Source organism: Pipistrellus hanaki, assembly GCF_964339955.1.
Source record: "Pipistrellus hanaki genome assembly, chromosome: 10".
Classification (NCBI taxonomy): domain Eukaryota; kingdom Metazoa; phylum Chordata; class Mammalia; order Chiroptera; family Vespertilionidae; genus Pipistrellus; species Pipistrellus hanaki.
Genome location: NC_140512.1, coordinates 17,836,820 through 17,852,178, shown reverse-complemented (window position 1 = coordinate 17,852,178; position 15,359 = coordinate 17,836,820). Strand labels below are relative to the sequence as shown.

The 15,359-nt window shown below is 36.4% G+C and overlaps 1 protein-coding gene across 2 annotated transcripts in view; it reads right to left on the bottom strand.

The window, feature by feature from the left end:
- Window positions 1-15,359, bottom strand: part of RELN (reelin) — a gene marked incomplete at its 3' end in the record, with an annotated part of 380,746 nt that overhangs the window by 161,606 nt on the left and 203,781 nt on the right. For both annotated transcript variants that reach the window (XM_084897797.1, XM_084897796.1), the window contains exon 11: window positions 1,248-1,393. In XM_084897797.1, the coding sequence (XP_084753923.1) occupies window positions 1,248-1,393 (146 nt within the window). The remainder of the gene's footprint in view (window positions 1-1,247; window positions 1,394-15,359) is intronic.

Here is a 15,359-nt window from a genome sequence, read left to right as displayed (position 1 = left end):
TATTTTATTGATTCTTTACAGAGAGGAAGGGAGAGGAGTAGAGAGCTAGAAACATCGATGAGAGAGAAACATTGACCAACTGCCTCTTGTACACCCCCTATCGGGGATGTGCCCGCAACCAATGTACATGCCCTTGACCGGAATCAAACCTGGGACCTTACAGTCCGCAGACTGACGCTCTATCCACTGAGCCAAACCGGTTTCGGCTGCACTCAGACACTTAGATGTTCCATCCACTTTTGATTTAACTTGTTGTGATCAGAGAGACATGACTATATCTCAGGTGTGTTATGGAAAAGCTTCTCGCAGTTAACAATTAAGTGACTGATGTTTCATATTCATTATGAAATTACATTTAAAGTTATTTCATTTATCCTCATTGTAGTATTAGAAAACATATATTAAACAATGGGACCTGGTGTTCTGATTACAAGTACTTATTGCAAAAACAAAGCTAGGTGAGAACCAGGAAATTTCTAGACTTTCTTTCCCACTTACACTACTTCATAAATTTTGATTTTCTGAACCTATTAATATTTTTAAATGTGAACTTATGAAAATGCTGCTTGATTAATATGAGATATCTTAGAACATAGGACCCAGATGAAGGCATATACCTCAGATTGGGCAGAAAATACTGCCACCAAAACAATCTCATAGCTTCATTTCTCTTCTACTGCAATCTCAACCCCGAATTCCTCCTTTACAAATATCTCAAAGATAAATTTTAGCCCCTCAATAACTTTTAAAGATCAGAACCATCAAAAATCAGATAACTACTGCAATCTCAACCCCAAATTCCTCCTTTACAAATATCTCAAAGATAAATTTTAGCCCCTCAACAATTTTTAAAGATCAGAACCATCAAAAATCAGATAATCGCACTAATAAACTTCAGATTTCATGAAGACAACTGAAAGTCTCAATAAGTAGTAGTGAAAAGATTTTATATTCTATACAGATTGAAAAAAAATACTTTCTCCCAGTAAAAAGTGAATAAACAAAGATAAAATATAAGTATTTCATTTTCAACTGAAGATAAAAAGTATTTATAATCACCAATTTTTAATATGCATAAAAATAGTTGATTACTAATAAAAACATTTAGGTTAAACGTAACCCTTATCTATTCTAAGAATCATCAGTATTGATTTAGCTATGGTTTGCTGTTTAACAATATGCATTAAAATATGTGAGTGGAATAAATGTGAGTGCTCTACACAGCATGGGAGATAACAATTACTTACCCTGTAGGCTGGCTCTCAAATTCTTCTGACCACTGCTCTTGAATATCCTCTGTAGAAAGATCTACATCCCGGGTGGTTGCAAAATTAAATTCACTGCCTTCATTTCCATGGAAATAAATGGAGTTTCCATCTGACTGACAGCTATGCTGTAGATAGAAAGAGAGCATGGGGTGGCTATTGAATTGGTTTTGTAGCTGAATCTGTCTTATTGATGTGTAATTAGAATTTTTAGAAAAGTCATTATATTATTCCCTCTATGATGGACTCTCAAGTCAAAAGAGCTTGTTACCTTTTTTTTTAATCTTGTTTAATTCAATTACAGTTTCTTTCTAACTTATTAAGTTATTATAAAAAAGGAGTCAAGGGGCCATTTGATCTCTGCCACCTCAGCCTTCAGAATGAAACAAGAATATTTTAATTGGAGTAATTTCCCATCTTCAGCATAGTCCGCCTTGTAGAAATTAAGTGTGATAATGACTTGTCATATATTGATATTTTCAATACTGTAGTTATGGGCTAAATTGCACTGACCTTTTCATTATTCCATATAGTTCTAGCTTGTCATTCAAATCTTCCACAATTTGTCTGTAAATGGGATATGAGTAGACTAGCCAGCTAATCAAAACATGGAATATAGAAAAGGTCAAAATGATCCCTGATATGATCATATATTCTCAGCCACCTTTTGAGTAAAAGTTTCAGACCTAAGAAATGCTGAGAAATCACGAACTTTGTTATTCTCCAAAAGAACACTAGTTTTACCAAAAAAATTCTTATAATAAATTTTTTTTACATTTTTTCAACTTAAAGTGAATAGTCAAAGGCAAGCAAACTCTGGAGCTGAGTAAACTGAGTATTTAAAAATGTGATACATTTGCATTAATAATTCTTGGTAACAAGTTATATACAGAAAAATGCTAATAAATAAAAGATCAAACATCTTTTATGTTATATATTATACATATATTCTTAAAATGAAATAGATGTGAAGAGAAGTAGTTGGGCAGAAAATATTAGTTAGGCACAGCGAATGTATGTTCTGTAGGGCAAGGATCATGTCCATTTTATTCTGTGTTGTAGTCCAGGTCTTAGCACAGTGCTTGGTGTATAGTAGGAATTAAAATATATCTAGCATTCTTTCAACAATGAAATAAATCAATGAGTGGATGATACGGCTATGCCTTTTCAGATATTAAATTAATCTTTCATGGAGAATTCAGTAGTAGAAGAGATTAAGAAAGGTACTGGGGAAAAATGATATAATATATATTCTTTGCTCTAAAAATAAAATCCCAGTCTAGGTGAGATATATCAAAGATAGGTCTCAATGCCAGGCAACATAAGGTAAGTGCTGATTATTGAGAGGGTAGAAGTCAGTGTATCCGGGGGCTGTTGTAGGTAAGGAGGCTTCATAAAAGAGTAGGACTTCCATAGCCTTTAAAATAAAAACAAAATCCAAGTTGGATGACAAATGAATGACAAAGGTGATAAGCAAGCATGATTTTCAGAATTACACTTAAGTCTGACAGCAAAAAGATCTTAAATGGTAGTCTAAGAGATCTCTATAATATTCTGTTGGCAGTGGTAGTCTAGAACGGAGGAATGATGTGTGCAAACAAATGTCTTATGACAGTTAAGCTGGTTAATGCTAGTAAAATCAATTGGGGGAGGATTTAGACTACTACACTGAAAGAGTAAATAAAGCTTTCAGAAGCTCCTGTAAGTTCAAACGAGTCAAAACAGCATATGATCTTGGAGGAAATCACGTCTTAGCACTGAGATATTAAGGCATATCCATTGAATCTTATCATATTAGATGTGCTGTTGTATGTGGAATGTATCTCCTGTCAGAGAATCTTCTTCATTACACAATGAATATAGGCTATTTACAGATTCTAAACTGAGATCATTACATGCAATCTTTAACTCACACACATTGATCAAAACCAGGATTCTGTTTTATTTAACAGTAAATAGAAACTGTTAAGCTATGAAAAGCTGAAGCATCCTCTACTTCTGTGCATCCCGTGAAGACAACAAATGCTAAGTAGAATAACACAGGTCACTTCCTTAACAATAAATTCATTGAGCTGCAAGTTTCACAGTTATCTTCACATCCTGGAAGCCCGAACAATTGTGGCCTATGTTTATCTGAAAGTAACATAAGAACTCCGATATCAAGGCAAACAATACATTGTCATTAACCAAGGGAATGGCATACATGAAATCTTATTCATGTGAAAATGGAATAATTTATATTACAATTTAAAAGGATGTATTTGTGTAACAAAAACAATAACTAGCTTAACATAAAACTTTGGTCATTTCTGGCTAACCATCAATTTAATTTTTCAATTTTGGATTCCTATATATATAAAACCCTCACCCAGAATACGCTTTTATTGATTTTGGAGAGAGAGGAATGGGAAGAGAGAAAGAAACATTGATTGATTGTGCGACTAAGAGTTGAACCCACAACCCACACATGTGTCCCAACCAGAAGTTAAACCTGCAACAGTTTTGCTAGACACTCCAACCAACTGAGCCCCCTGGCCAGGGCAAAATGGTTTAATATTTTAAAAAATATATATTTTATTGATTTTTCACAGAGAAGGAGAGAGAGGGACAGAGAGCTAGAAACATCGATGAGAGAGAATCATCGACCAGCTGCCTCTTGCACACCCCCTACTGGGGATGTGCCCACAACCAAGGTACATGCCCTTGACCAGAATCGAACCCAGGACCCTTGAGTCCGCAGGCTGACGCTCTATCCACTGAGCCAAACCAGTTTCGGTAGAATTGTTTAATATTTTAAGACTCTGTGTTGTACATAATTACGTTTCACTCCTCCTCCAAATTTATATTATTAACATATCTGATACATATTATAATGAAATTGAAGTTGAAATTTTATATAAAAGATGAAACCATTATAAAATTAGATAGCATGCTTGTTAAACTAGTTTCACAAACATTAAAATGTCTTAATGTTTTGGGAAACTAAAAGTATATTTAAATGATCTTTATGTTAGTTATTTTGCTCTCACAAAACATTTGGTAGTTTAACAGGCCACTTGTAACTGTACAATTATTGAAAATTCTCTAGTAAATATATACTTTTGTCACTATAACTGCAACAGTGCCAGCATAGGAAATACAAGTAATATTTATCATATCAAGTATGAAGAAAGGAACCTGAAAAAATGTAACACTCATTTTGAGTAATAACCAATTTTCATACTAGAGTCTAAAAATTAGTATGATCTATCTTTGGCAAGTTTCCCTGAAGGATAAAGTGGTTTAGTTTTCATAGTTTTATTATTCCTATAGGGAAGAAACGATTCTTTACCAATCTGTAGTAAAAGAACAATACTCCTAAAGGAAGACACACAGGGAAGTGGTTTATGCCAGTTAGAGTTCATTTTGCATGGTAAACACCCTAATCCTGTCTGTCAAGTTTAAGGGAAAAGTCACAGTTAGCTTTATTATCCCTCCCAAGTAGATCCAGTGTCCTTTGGGTGTGGAGGGAGAGAGGTATTACTTTTTGAATATTCTCTTCTTCATAGTCTTAGTTCAGTGCCACATAATCAAAGGGTGAGACACACCCAAAGTAAACAGCCTTTCAGGATGAGGTGGCTCAACCTTCTCCATCTCACAGCAAGATAGGGCTGCCACTTCCTGGGTGGCAGGGCCTGCAGATGAACTGAACCCACCCAGATGGCTTGCTCTGCTCCCCACCACACTGAGGAGATCAGATATGATTTCTGCCTCAGCCATTCTGAGTAGAACCCAATGTTTTTCAAGTTTGAAGTAAGGGTGATATGAGCCAGGAGGCTAATATAAGGACTACTAAATAGGGGATAGTCTGTAAAACTGGTGAATTCTTCAAACTTTTGAGCAGGAATGGGCCACCTGAGAAGCTGACTAAGTATAGGCCCTATACTTAAGAATTTTGCGAAGGGTTGGGGCCGATTTGGGGTTCTCATTTCTGAGGATTCCTAAGACAATTACAAGGCAAGTTAGAGTTTCTTGTTTGTTTATTTGTTTGTTTAATTATATATATATATTTATTTCAGAGAGGGAGAAAGATAGAAATATCAATGATGAGAATCATTGATTGGCTGCCTCCTGCATGCCCCCCATTGGGGATTGAGCCCCGCAACCTGGGCAAGTGCCCTAACTGGGAATCAAACTGTGACTTCCTGGTTCATAGGTCCACTGAGCCATGCTGCTCTGGCTAGAGTTTCTTGCTAATTCTACTTTAGGATTGGTCACAGATGGCTCAATGTCTTAGAAATGGTCTGGTTTCCCAGATGCTCTCCAAACTGAGAATTTATTCCTGAATGCATTTGGATTGAGATGGAGACCCTGGCCTCTGTGTGTTTGATATTGCACCTCTGGATCTGAATGGGCCTCCATGGCCTGCTTGATTTGGTAAGGGTTATTGGAACTTTCTTCTAGAATCTACCTTAATTAATTTAGCACCTAAAGGAATGTAGCACCTGAAGAAAACAAAGAAATAGAGACCAAAAATAATCAAGATGACAAGAAATGAAAACTCAATTATGAAAACTCAACTATGCATCAAAGATTTAAGGATTGGAATCAGAAGGCATGTTCCCACACATTTCTCTGCTTAATGGCGACATGGTTTTGTAAAAGTCATTTAATTCTTTTTGTCCTGTTTCTTAAGTTATAAAATAATATCTACTTTCTAGAGATGATGTTAGAAGCACAAATAATATTATGTGGAAGTGCTTTTTTAAAACTCTTCAGTGTTGTAATAAAATTATTTTACTTCTGATTATGTGCATTTTCAAAAAAATATGGCATTATATTCCAAACTTTTAGTAATAGTTGATAGCGAAATTGAAGGCTACTTAAGTCTATTTTTTTTATTGATGTTAGAGAGAGTGGAAGGGAAAGGGATAAAGAGATAGAAACATCAATGAGAGAGAAACATCGATTGGCTGCCTTCTGCCCATCCTCTACTGAGGATTGAGCCTGCAACCTGGGCATGTGTCCTGACTGGGAATCAATCCAGTGGTCTCTTGGTTCACGGGTGGATGCTCAACTACTGAGCTCCACCAGCCAGGAATTAAATATTTTTAATTGTGTTTCTCATTAGAATAGTCATTAAAATTCTTAAGATCAACTTAAAACCTTCAGTAAAATATAAAAGAATAGTTCCCACAGTACAATATGGTAGGCACTGCACATACTCATTCATTTTTAGTGCAGAGAGACCATCAATTAGAAATGTAAAAGCCTTCCAAATTCTGGCAGATTACCAAACATTCTTCTGAGACAGGAAAACTTAATAATGCAAGATGTCTGATGCTACTTCTCTTACAGATGTAACATCAATGTACTATATTAAAATCCAAACAAAGTGTGCATTAAAACTATGAAAAGAATTCCAGAAAATTGCTCTCAGTGATTTTAATAGCCAGCTGTTTTTGTTCAGCATCTATTCAAACTCACGTCATTTATATGAAATAACAATGAAAATCTAGACAACTTCAAAAGACAGTTAAATGAGCTCTTGCTATGCTAAAAACAACAATATTTTGGAAGTCAGAACTATTTTATTTTGAGTATAGTAAAAAAAAATCTATCAGGTTTTCTTGAGAAAATGATTATAAATAGCATGTGATGTCCTGAGTAAGAACTTTTGATTGTGGTGAGTATATATCAGGCAACTAACAGGCATTTATTCTGGGTAAAATAGAAGTATAAATTTTATAAATGAGCTCCAAATATTTCTTATATATCTAGTCCTCCTAACATACATTAATTATAATTATTTTGATTTTGTTGCATTGTTTTTGCATTGATTAATGGAATACACTTGATACTTTTAAGTACAGCAGATATCCAATTTTTAAAAATCCCTTAAATGAATTTTTTTTTTAAAAGGCCCTGCAGGGTAGCTCAGTTAGAGTGTTGTCCCGATATGCCAACATTGTGAGTTTGATCCTGGGTCAGGGCACATACAAGAATCAACCAATGAATGTATAAATGAATGAACAGCAAATTGGTATCTCTCTTATTCTCTCTTTCTAAAATCAATAAACAACAAAAAATCCTTTATGAATATGAATCATAACTATATAGCTTAATTTCCTAGTTTTATGTAAATTTCTTTACTAATTTTGATACAATTATTTATGTTATGGCAATATTACGCCATCATAAGCAAATGATTTATATAGTTTAAATCTAAATTATGGTCTCTTAATAAGTAACATGATGGCTTTGGATGACAAATTTTCCTTTAAAATTGTTTAAATGTACTCTTACATTTTAAATAAATGGCTCTGACTATTCAACAAAATCCCATAAACATAGACTTTGTTTGTATTTGTCAATCAAAAAAATATTTTCCTACTTTGCTGTTATATGGGTTTCCTTTACTTGAAAAGCAGAACACAGTGTAACGAAGTGACAAGCATTTGCCATTCAGAAAAGCATCAACAGGAAACATCAGTGCACATTCCTCAATATAACAAGTCCTTGGCCGCAATTCAGGACAGCATTTTCCTAAGGTTGTTCCCTATACGCTGCTGAAAATGTTAATGGCGTCACCTCTGTACTTGTAAAAGTACTTGCAATCACCTCCACCATAGCTTAATTAGGTTCCTATCAAAGATGAACACTAAGGTACCTCTTAATATTATCTCCCCGGGGTCTAATGGCCCTGATGATTCTTTCAAGCATCTGTAGCCTGGCAATTTATATTTTTTTTTACTATACATCCTTTTTGTTGAAATGAGTATACTGGGCATTTGGGCAATGCCAGCTTGCAGAGAGCTGGTGGCAGATGGAATGAAATCTGCCTGGTATGCCTTCCCTCCACATGAGCAGAGAGCCATCCATTTCCTCCATTAAGGAGTTGTCACTCAGCCCACCCAGCTGGAAGACCGTTTTTTGATAGCCAAGCTGGCTGGTGGCAGACAATTCAGATACAAAGTGCACTTTAAAAGGAAGCTAAAACATCATTTGTAGGAAAATTGAAAATGCATGGCTTCCACCACAGCCAATTTTTTAATGACTGTAATATTTTAAGTGATTATTTTTTGCCACTTCAGATTGCTCCTTAGAGAGGAGAGGTTTTTTTTTTGTGTGTGTGTTTTTTTTTTAATTAAAATCTAGGCAATGCAAACAGATGAGATATGAGGAGCAGAGAAAAGAGAAATAAGATGAATAAAATTAATTAAAATGGCATTGATGGCAGAGACATAAATTAGCCACGGTGTGACTGGAAATAAACTCATATATTGTTGTCAGAGTTTCTGGATTGAAGTGAGATGTGTGATTGGAAAGTGACCGACTTATAGCCTACATGTCATTGTGTTTCCTAAGCCTTTCATTATGTTATAGCTTGATCATCTGGAAATACATATCTCCTATATCTTTGTTCAATGGCCTTTAAAAGTACAGACTTTCATATTATTTAAAAAGTCAAAGTAGGAAGAGAACAATTTCCTTCATGAGGCAAAATGGATTTGTCATTTTTAGCACAATTTCTAGGAAATCTAATGCCAGTTAAAAAAAACACAAAACTGAAAACTTGGCTATGAACACAGTCCAAGGGCAGGAGGGCTGAAGTACATTTTCTCTAGTCAACACAATAGATGCACCCGTGGAGAGTAGAATTTTAGGGAGCTTAAGGAGTATTTTTTCCCCTCCCATTTTCTGGATTCACTAAGCATTCACATTTGAACCACTTTATGCTAAGATTCATAAAGATTCAATTTATGGTATATTTTGTGACAAGTGTATAATTACTTGGCAATAGTTATGACAACTCTAAAATGGCAATAGTGACAGTTTTGAATTGGAGTAATAAGAGGAAGAATAACAATGTAAAATTCCATAGGGCAGTTGTTAACCTTGTTGATGGGGATCAACTTGACTTTCAGTGTCTAAGGTTTTCAGACTTGCCTCCTCCAATTAAGGCCAAGGATACTAACCACAACATGGAAGGCTGCAAATACTGAGGAATAAAGGGCCTGGCTTTATAGTAAATACACTTGGCTATAAAAATGAAAGCTGTTTGATCTTGGGGAAGCTACTTGGCCTCTCTGAGCCTACTTTTCCATCTGTGAAATGGGTGTAATTATGATAGTTAGATGATATATTGTAAGTAATATGCCTATTAAAGATTGGTGAATCTTAGGATATCAGTAAATGTTCTTTCTCTCCTCTTTTTTGCACCATTTTACTCATTCAATTTAACAAACCTTACGTTAATGAGTGTCACTATACTATCTAGGTACAAAGCTGACGGGAAAATATCACTATTTAAAAAAAAATGTTTTACTGATCTTAGAGAGAGAAGAAAGAGAGAAAGAGAAAGAAATATTGATGATAGAGAGAAACATCAATTGGCTGCCTCTTGCACGCCCCCCTTCTGGGAATCGAGCCCGAAACCTAGGCATGTGCCCTGACTAGGAATCAAACTCTCCATGTATGGGATGACACTCAACCAACTAAACTACACTGGCCAAGGAGTTACTATGTTCATTTGTGATGTTCATGTAGAAGAAAATAAATTTCCCTTACCAATTATTATATTAACTTAATTAGTGATTAATGGTGTCAGCTTCAGACCAAAAACAAGCAAAAAAAAAATGGGTACATTAGGCAGAGAGACTTTGGGGACTTGTTTGAATAGTTATGTTCAACAGAAAGTATCAAGATTATTTGTTTCTGTGCTTATTGCCACTCTCATCATGGTGATTTGGCTCAATTCCATGTTTCACTAACGCTATTCCACATTAATTACTGTACAAATAGGCTGCATTGAGGGGAATTGTGAGGCACACTACTTACATTTAACCCTTCAGCCCCAAAGTACTCTTATTAGCTTAACAAATTACATTCTGGCTCATTCTATAATATCATGTACCCAGCTCTTGGGGGAAACATGACAATAACAGCAATGCAATCCAAAGTGAAGAACATCCCAAGCAAAGGGAATTTAGGTAGACAGCATGCAATTAACCAAGCTGGAATCTGGCCAGAAAATCATAGTTAACATTCCGATTCTTAATGGAAAAAGACATGGGAACATGAACTAGCTACAAGTCTTACTGAGCTCAGGTTTATCCTCATTAGAAAGCCAGGACTTTCAAGTTGCAGACCAGAGAGTTTCCAGTACAATGATTTGCAAATCACATTTTTGGAAAACATATCTGGTTTCCTCCTGTTTGTCCTTACACTCTAAAAAAGAAAATCATTAAATGAATTGTTGAGACCATTTTCTGGGGTGCTCAATTTCTGGGCATTATTGCTCTGCCAGGGGATTATATTCCCAAAAAGCATGTTTAAAAATAAATTCTTCTTTGAATGTGATCATCCCTTTCACTATTTGTCTTAGATTTTTTTCATTAGCCTCAACTTGTATCAAGTCTCAAAATTTTCAGACAAGTTAGTTTATATGTTTTCATAATTTGGATGCAATGACTTATTCTCCATTAATGTTTCAACAATTTGTGACAATAGTATTAGACAGGTGGCAGCAGAAACCCAGAATGAAAGCTTTAATTCTTATATAGGACTGGAGTTTGCCTAGTGTCCACTGGGACAATGAATTTGGAAAATGCATAATGTATAAGAGCTATAAGAAAATTAATAAACTCTCCTGTTCTGATTTAATGCTTCCCCTAATGAATTGATTTACCTAATAGTTGTTGTCTTCATTAGGGCCTTCAATGTTAAACTAGGAGATTTGACATTATTGGATATTTATCAAAAATTAATGTAGGAGAGAAGAAGCAATCGAGTTAACTGAAAGTAGTAGTGGAGAGAAGGGTAAGATATGACCTGTCTAAATTCCATATACTTAGTTACTCCAAATCCTTGGCATAAATGTGCAAAATTTAATAAATTACATTTTAAGGGAACTTCTTTTGAATACATGTGGTCAAATCATAGCCTATTACAGAGGACAAACCTTTATAACAGACTCTGACAGCCAGCACTGATTTATTTCTTAATATAAGTTCCCATAAATGTGTAGAAGAAGTAACTGGAATACCTTGCTAATAACACTATGAGGTTTACTATGAGGATAATAAACAGAAAAAGATTAGCAAGTGCAGGCACAGCAATCAGAGGAGGAAGATTTCTTAAAAATAAAAAATACAAATAACAGCACCTGTCTCATAGTGATCTGCATTTAATCTGTGGGTCAATTCCAGAGTTGACAGAAGCCAGTGATTTATGCCTTTGCAAGCTGAGAGTATCCAGGGTAGCTGAGCAGATATCAACATTTATTAATGGTGAGTGAGCAAAGCACTCCCTCTCTCCCTAACAGACACACACACACACACACACACACACACACACACACACAGATATCAAGGAGACATAGATCATCCATGCTTGCAAAATACAGATTTTAACTACAACTAAAGATGAGAGTGAACAAATATATAAAAAAAATAAAGCAGCTGCTTGATCAATATTCACCTCCATGGCATATTGATCCATTTGGGAACTCTGCTTCATGGGGAGTTGGATAGATTGAAGGATGAAGAAAATACCCCACAAACTAAAACCTGCTCACAGCTCTTCCCTAGTCATTTGTCCCTGGGTTCCTTCTGAGTACCTCCCTGATTTTTGCAGCTCTTCTCTTTGATGGTGAGTCATGGGCAGTAGGCAGCTGCAGCGGTTCCAAGCTAAACCTTCAAAAACGTACATTTAGTGTTTTTTCTTTGAACTTAAAAATAAGGATAATCTCAGATTGCAGGGTGTGTCTGAGGAGTTGGAAAGAGATGATTTGTTGGACTTGTCCAGATGTTGCCAGAGTGACTAAGGAACATTAAGTAGTAAACATCTAGAGTCTTTACAGATGCTCAATGTTCATCTGCTATAGATGTAAAACTTGGATGATAGGGTCTTTCTCATAGTGTTGACACCTACGAACACTCATGAAATGCCATCATCACTACTATTTATACTATCCAACCATTATCATTTACCACTATGATTACTATTATTATTTATTATTATCCAGTATCCATGCTACTGTAAGTATCATTCCTGGATATGAGAATCCTACCAAGATGAAACACTGATTCTTGATACTTTATGATTAAATGGAAGAGCCCTGCAAAATCACTTCATTTCCTTTAAACTCTGATGACAAAACCAAGGCCACCATCACTGAGTTGGACACCAGAAGTTGCCCTGAGATTCATCATTTTCCCACTTCATTATTTTCACCTTAGGACACTGAATTGAAACACCTTTCTTCACTAAATTACTGTTTTCCTTTTTATTAATGTAAATACTTTTTATTTTAAATTACAATTGACATACAATATTATATTAGTTTCAGGAATACACCCCAGTGACAAGATTACTCTACCCAACAAAGCTATCATTTAGAATTGAAGGACATATAAAGAGTTTCCCAGGCAAGAAAAAGCTAAAGGAGTTTATCACCACAAACCAGTATCACATAAAATGCTAAAGGTTCAAGAAGAAGGAGGAGGAGGAGGATGAGGAGGAGGAAGAGGGATAAAATATATGAACAATAAAATGGCAATAAATACATATCTATCAACAATTGACTCTTAAAAAACAAAACAAACAAGTAGAACAGAAACAGACACACAAATAGAAAGAACATTTTGATGGTTGCTAGATGGGAGGGGGTTTTGAGGGATGGGTGAAAAAAGTGAAGGGATTAAATATATATTTGGTCCTGGCTGAGTAGCTCAGTTGGTTAGAGCGTTGTCCCAATATGCCATGGTTGCAGGTTTAATCCCGGGTTAGGGCACATACAAGAAGCAACCAATGAATGCATAAATAATGGAACAACAAATCGATGTTTCTCTCTTTCTCTCTCACTCTCCCTCTTACTCTCTCTCTCTCTAAAATCAATCAATCAACAAAAACTTTTTTTTTTAAAGTGCAAATTGGTAGTTATAAAATAGTCACGGGAATGTAAAGTACAGAATGGCAGCTATGGTAGCGGTAGCTATTCTCACGACTACAAATGAACTAGCAGAAATCATATACAATAGTTAAAAAGGAAATATTCTGTAAAGGAAGGCAAGAGTCATTGCAACCAATAATTAATACATGGGACTCAACATTGATAGGGCTCCAGGCTCCTTGCCTTGCTAAGCCCACGATCTGCTTACTCTGGGAGATGGCTAATGAGGAGGTGCTCCGGGAGCTTTATGACTTGCAGCACTGTGTTTATTGGCAGTGAGAGCCCCACCTACGTGGCCATGAACAAAGGGCTGCTTAGGGATTTGTGGGAAATAAAATATCATGATGGTAATTAGAAGCATAAGAATATTATGTGCCTTTTCTTTCACATGGGCAAGTTCTCTGAGAAAACATTGGAAGATGAGTCAGGCAAGGCCGTGAACTTGTGAGGAGAATGGAGAAACACAGATGGTTGTATAGGAAAAACATATCAATTCTGTAACCTCTTACAGCCCTTCCAAATAAAAAAGCACAACAAATCTAAGGCCAGGTTTGGTGTTAGAAACTGATACTGTTATACATTTATTTCATATTAATTACTAAAGAGCCAACAGATGGTAATAGCTTTCTACCAACCCAGAGCAGATTTAAAGTGGTGACCTATAATTGCAATTCCCCAGATCACATAAAATCCTAAGTTAATTACCCTATTTGGTCTTATATCATGTTGCCCTACTTGAGATAAACAAGGACAGGCTCATATGAAATGGACTAAATATTCCCCCCCAAAAAAATGAATAAAGAAGAAATCTAAAGAAAGCAAGGAGACATAAGTATAATGAATGCCAGTGACTCATTTGTTTTTTTCTTATTTGACTTGACTCTCTCAGATATTATGTTCAAATTCATCAGCTGGACAGTTTACTACTCTCTATTCTCTTGTTTTTTAAGAAGTAACTACTCTCCTCCCACTGACGGATCCAAGGTGACTGTTTGCCATAGAGTAGGCTTAGGCCTGTGCACACAGGAGACAACCTAGTTTGTCTCAGATCCTGCCCCTGAACTACTTTGTAGAGGAGCAAGAAGCCCTCAGCAGAAAGAGGTTGCCGTCATTAGCCAGAGGTCCCAGAGAGACGCATGGGAGGCATCCCCAGCTTTGGAGAGGAGTGGGGAGATGTCCAAGGAGCCTGTTGGTAGGTTCAAGAGGGAACCAGCTTTGATAATTTATCAGGATGAGGGATTAATTCTTTTGGCTTACAATAATATCTGCATCTTTTCTTTTCTCCTTCCATCAGACCCAGCCTTGGAGGGTTCAGAGGCTGAAACTTGTGGTGGATGGTGAGGAAAGAGAAGGACATGATCACTGCCTCCATTCCCACCCACTATGCAGTAGACATAGGCTGGAAGAGGGAGGAATTATGGATGAAACTTGAGGTTTTGATTGCTACAGTAAACTAGTCCTATTTGTTTTTAAACCAATACTGTAGGAGACTAAAGTGATTGGATGACATGAGTTGGTCTATCAGCTGTCATAGGACCTGCTTTAGTTTTCATGCAAAGAAGGCAGAGATGAATTTGAATGGTCACTTGGGAAAAAGAATGAGTCTGTTTTCTATAGCCTGGCCCCACCCCAAGTCCTCTTTGTTCAACCTAATGGTTATCCCAGCACAGCGAGGAGGGAAACATTAACTATATAAAACGTCACATGGACAGACATCTGAGCTGGGTGGGCCCTTGTGTATGCGGTGGAATTTCTAGGCCGAGAAAAAAGAAAGGTGGGGAAGCATGTGTAAAGGAGTGAGGGTGTGTAATTCTATGCTGTATTTGTGAGGCTGGTAGTCAGTGGGGCAGATGAGGATGAAAAGTTAGGTTGGGCCTAGACTGGAAGGGGCGTTGAATTACATGCCAGGGAGTTTGGCTTGTATCTTCTAGGCCCACACACGTTTTGACTATGGAGGGAGCATGATGCCATATTAAGGAATGATGCTATAGTTTTTGTCAGTGGCATTCCTTTGCATGACTCTTGGCTCTTAACATCCTTGTCAGAGCTGAGCAGCCAACGTTCCGCTGTCTCCTCCTCCCAATAGGTGCGGCCTCAATCTATCCCTTCTGGGGTTGGGCTAGCAGGACCCCAGCTGTGCACAAATTCATGCACTGGGC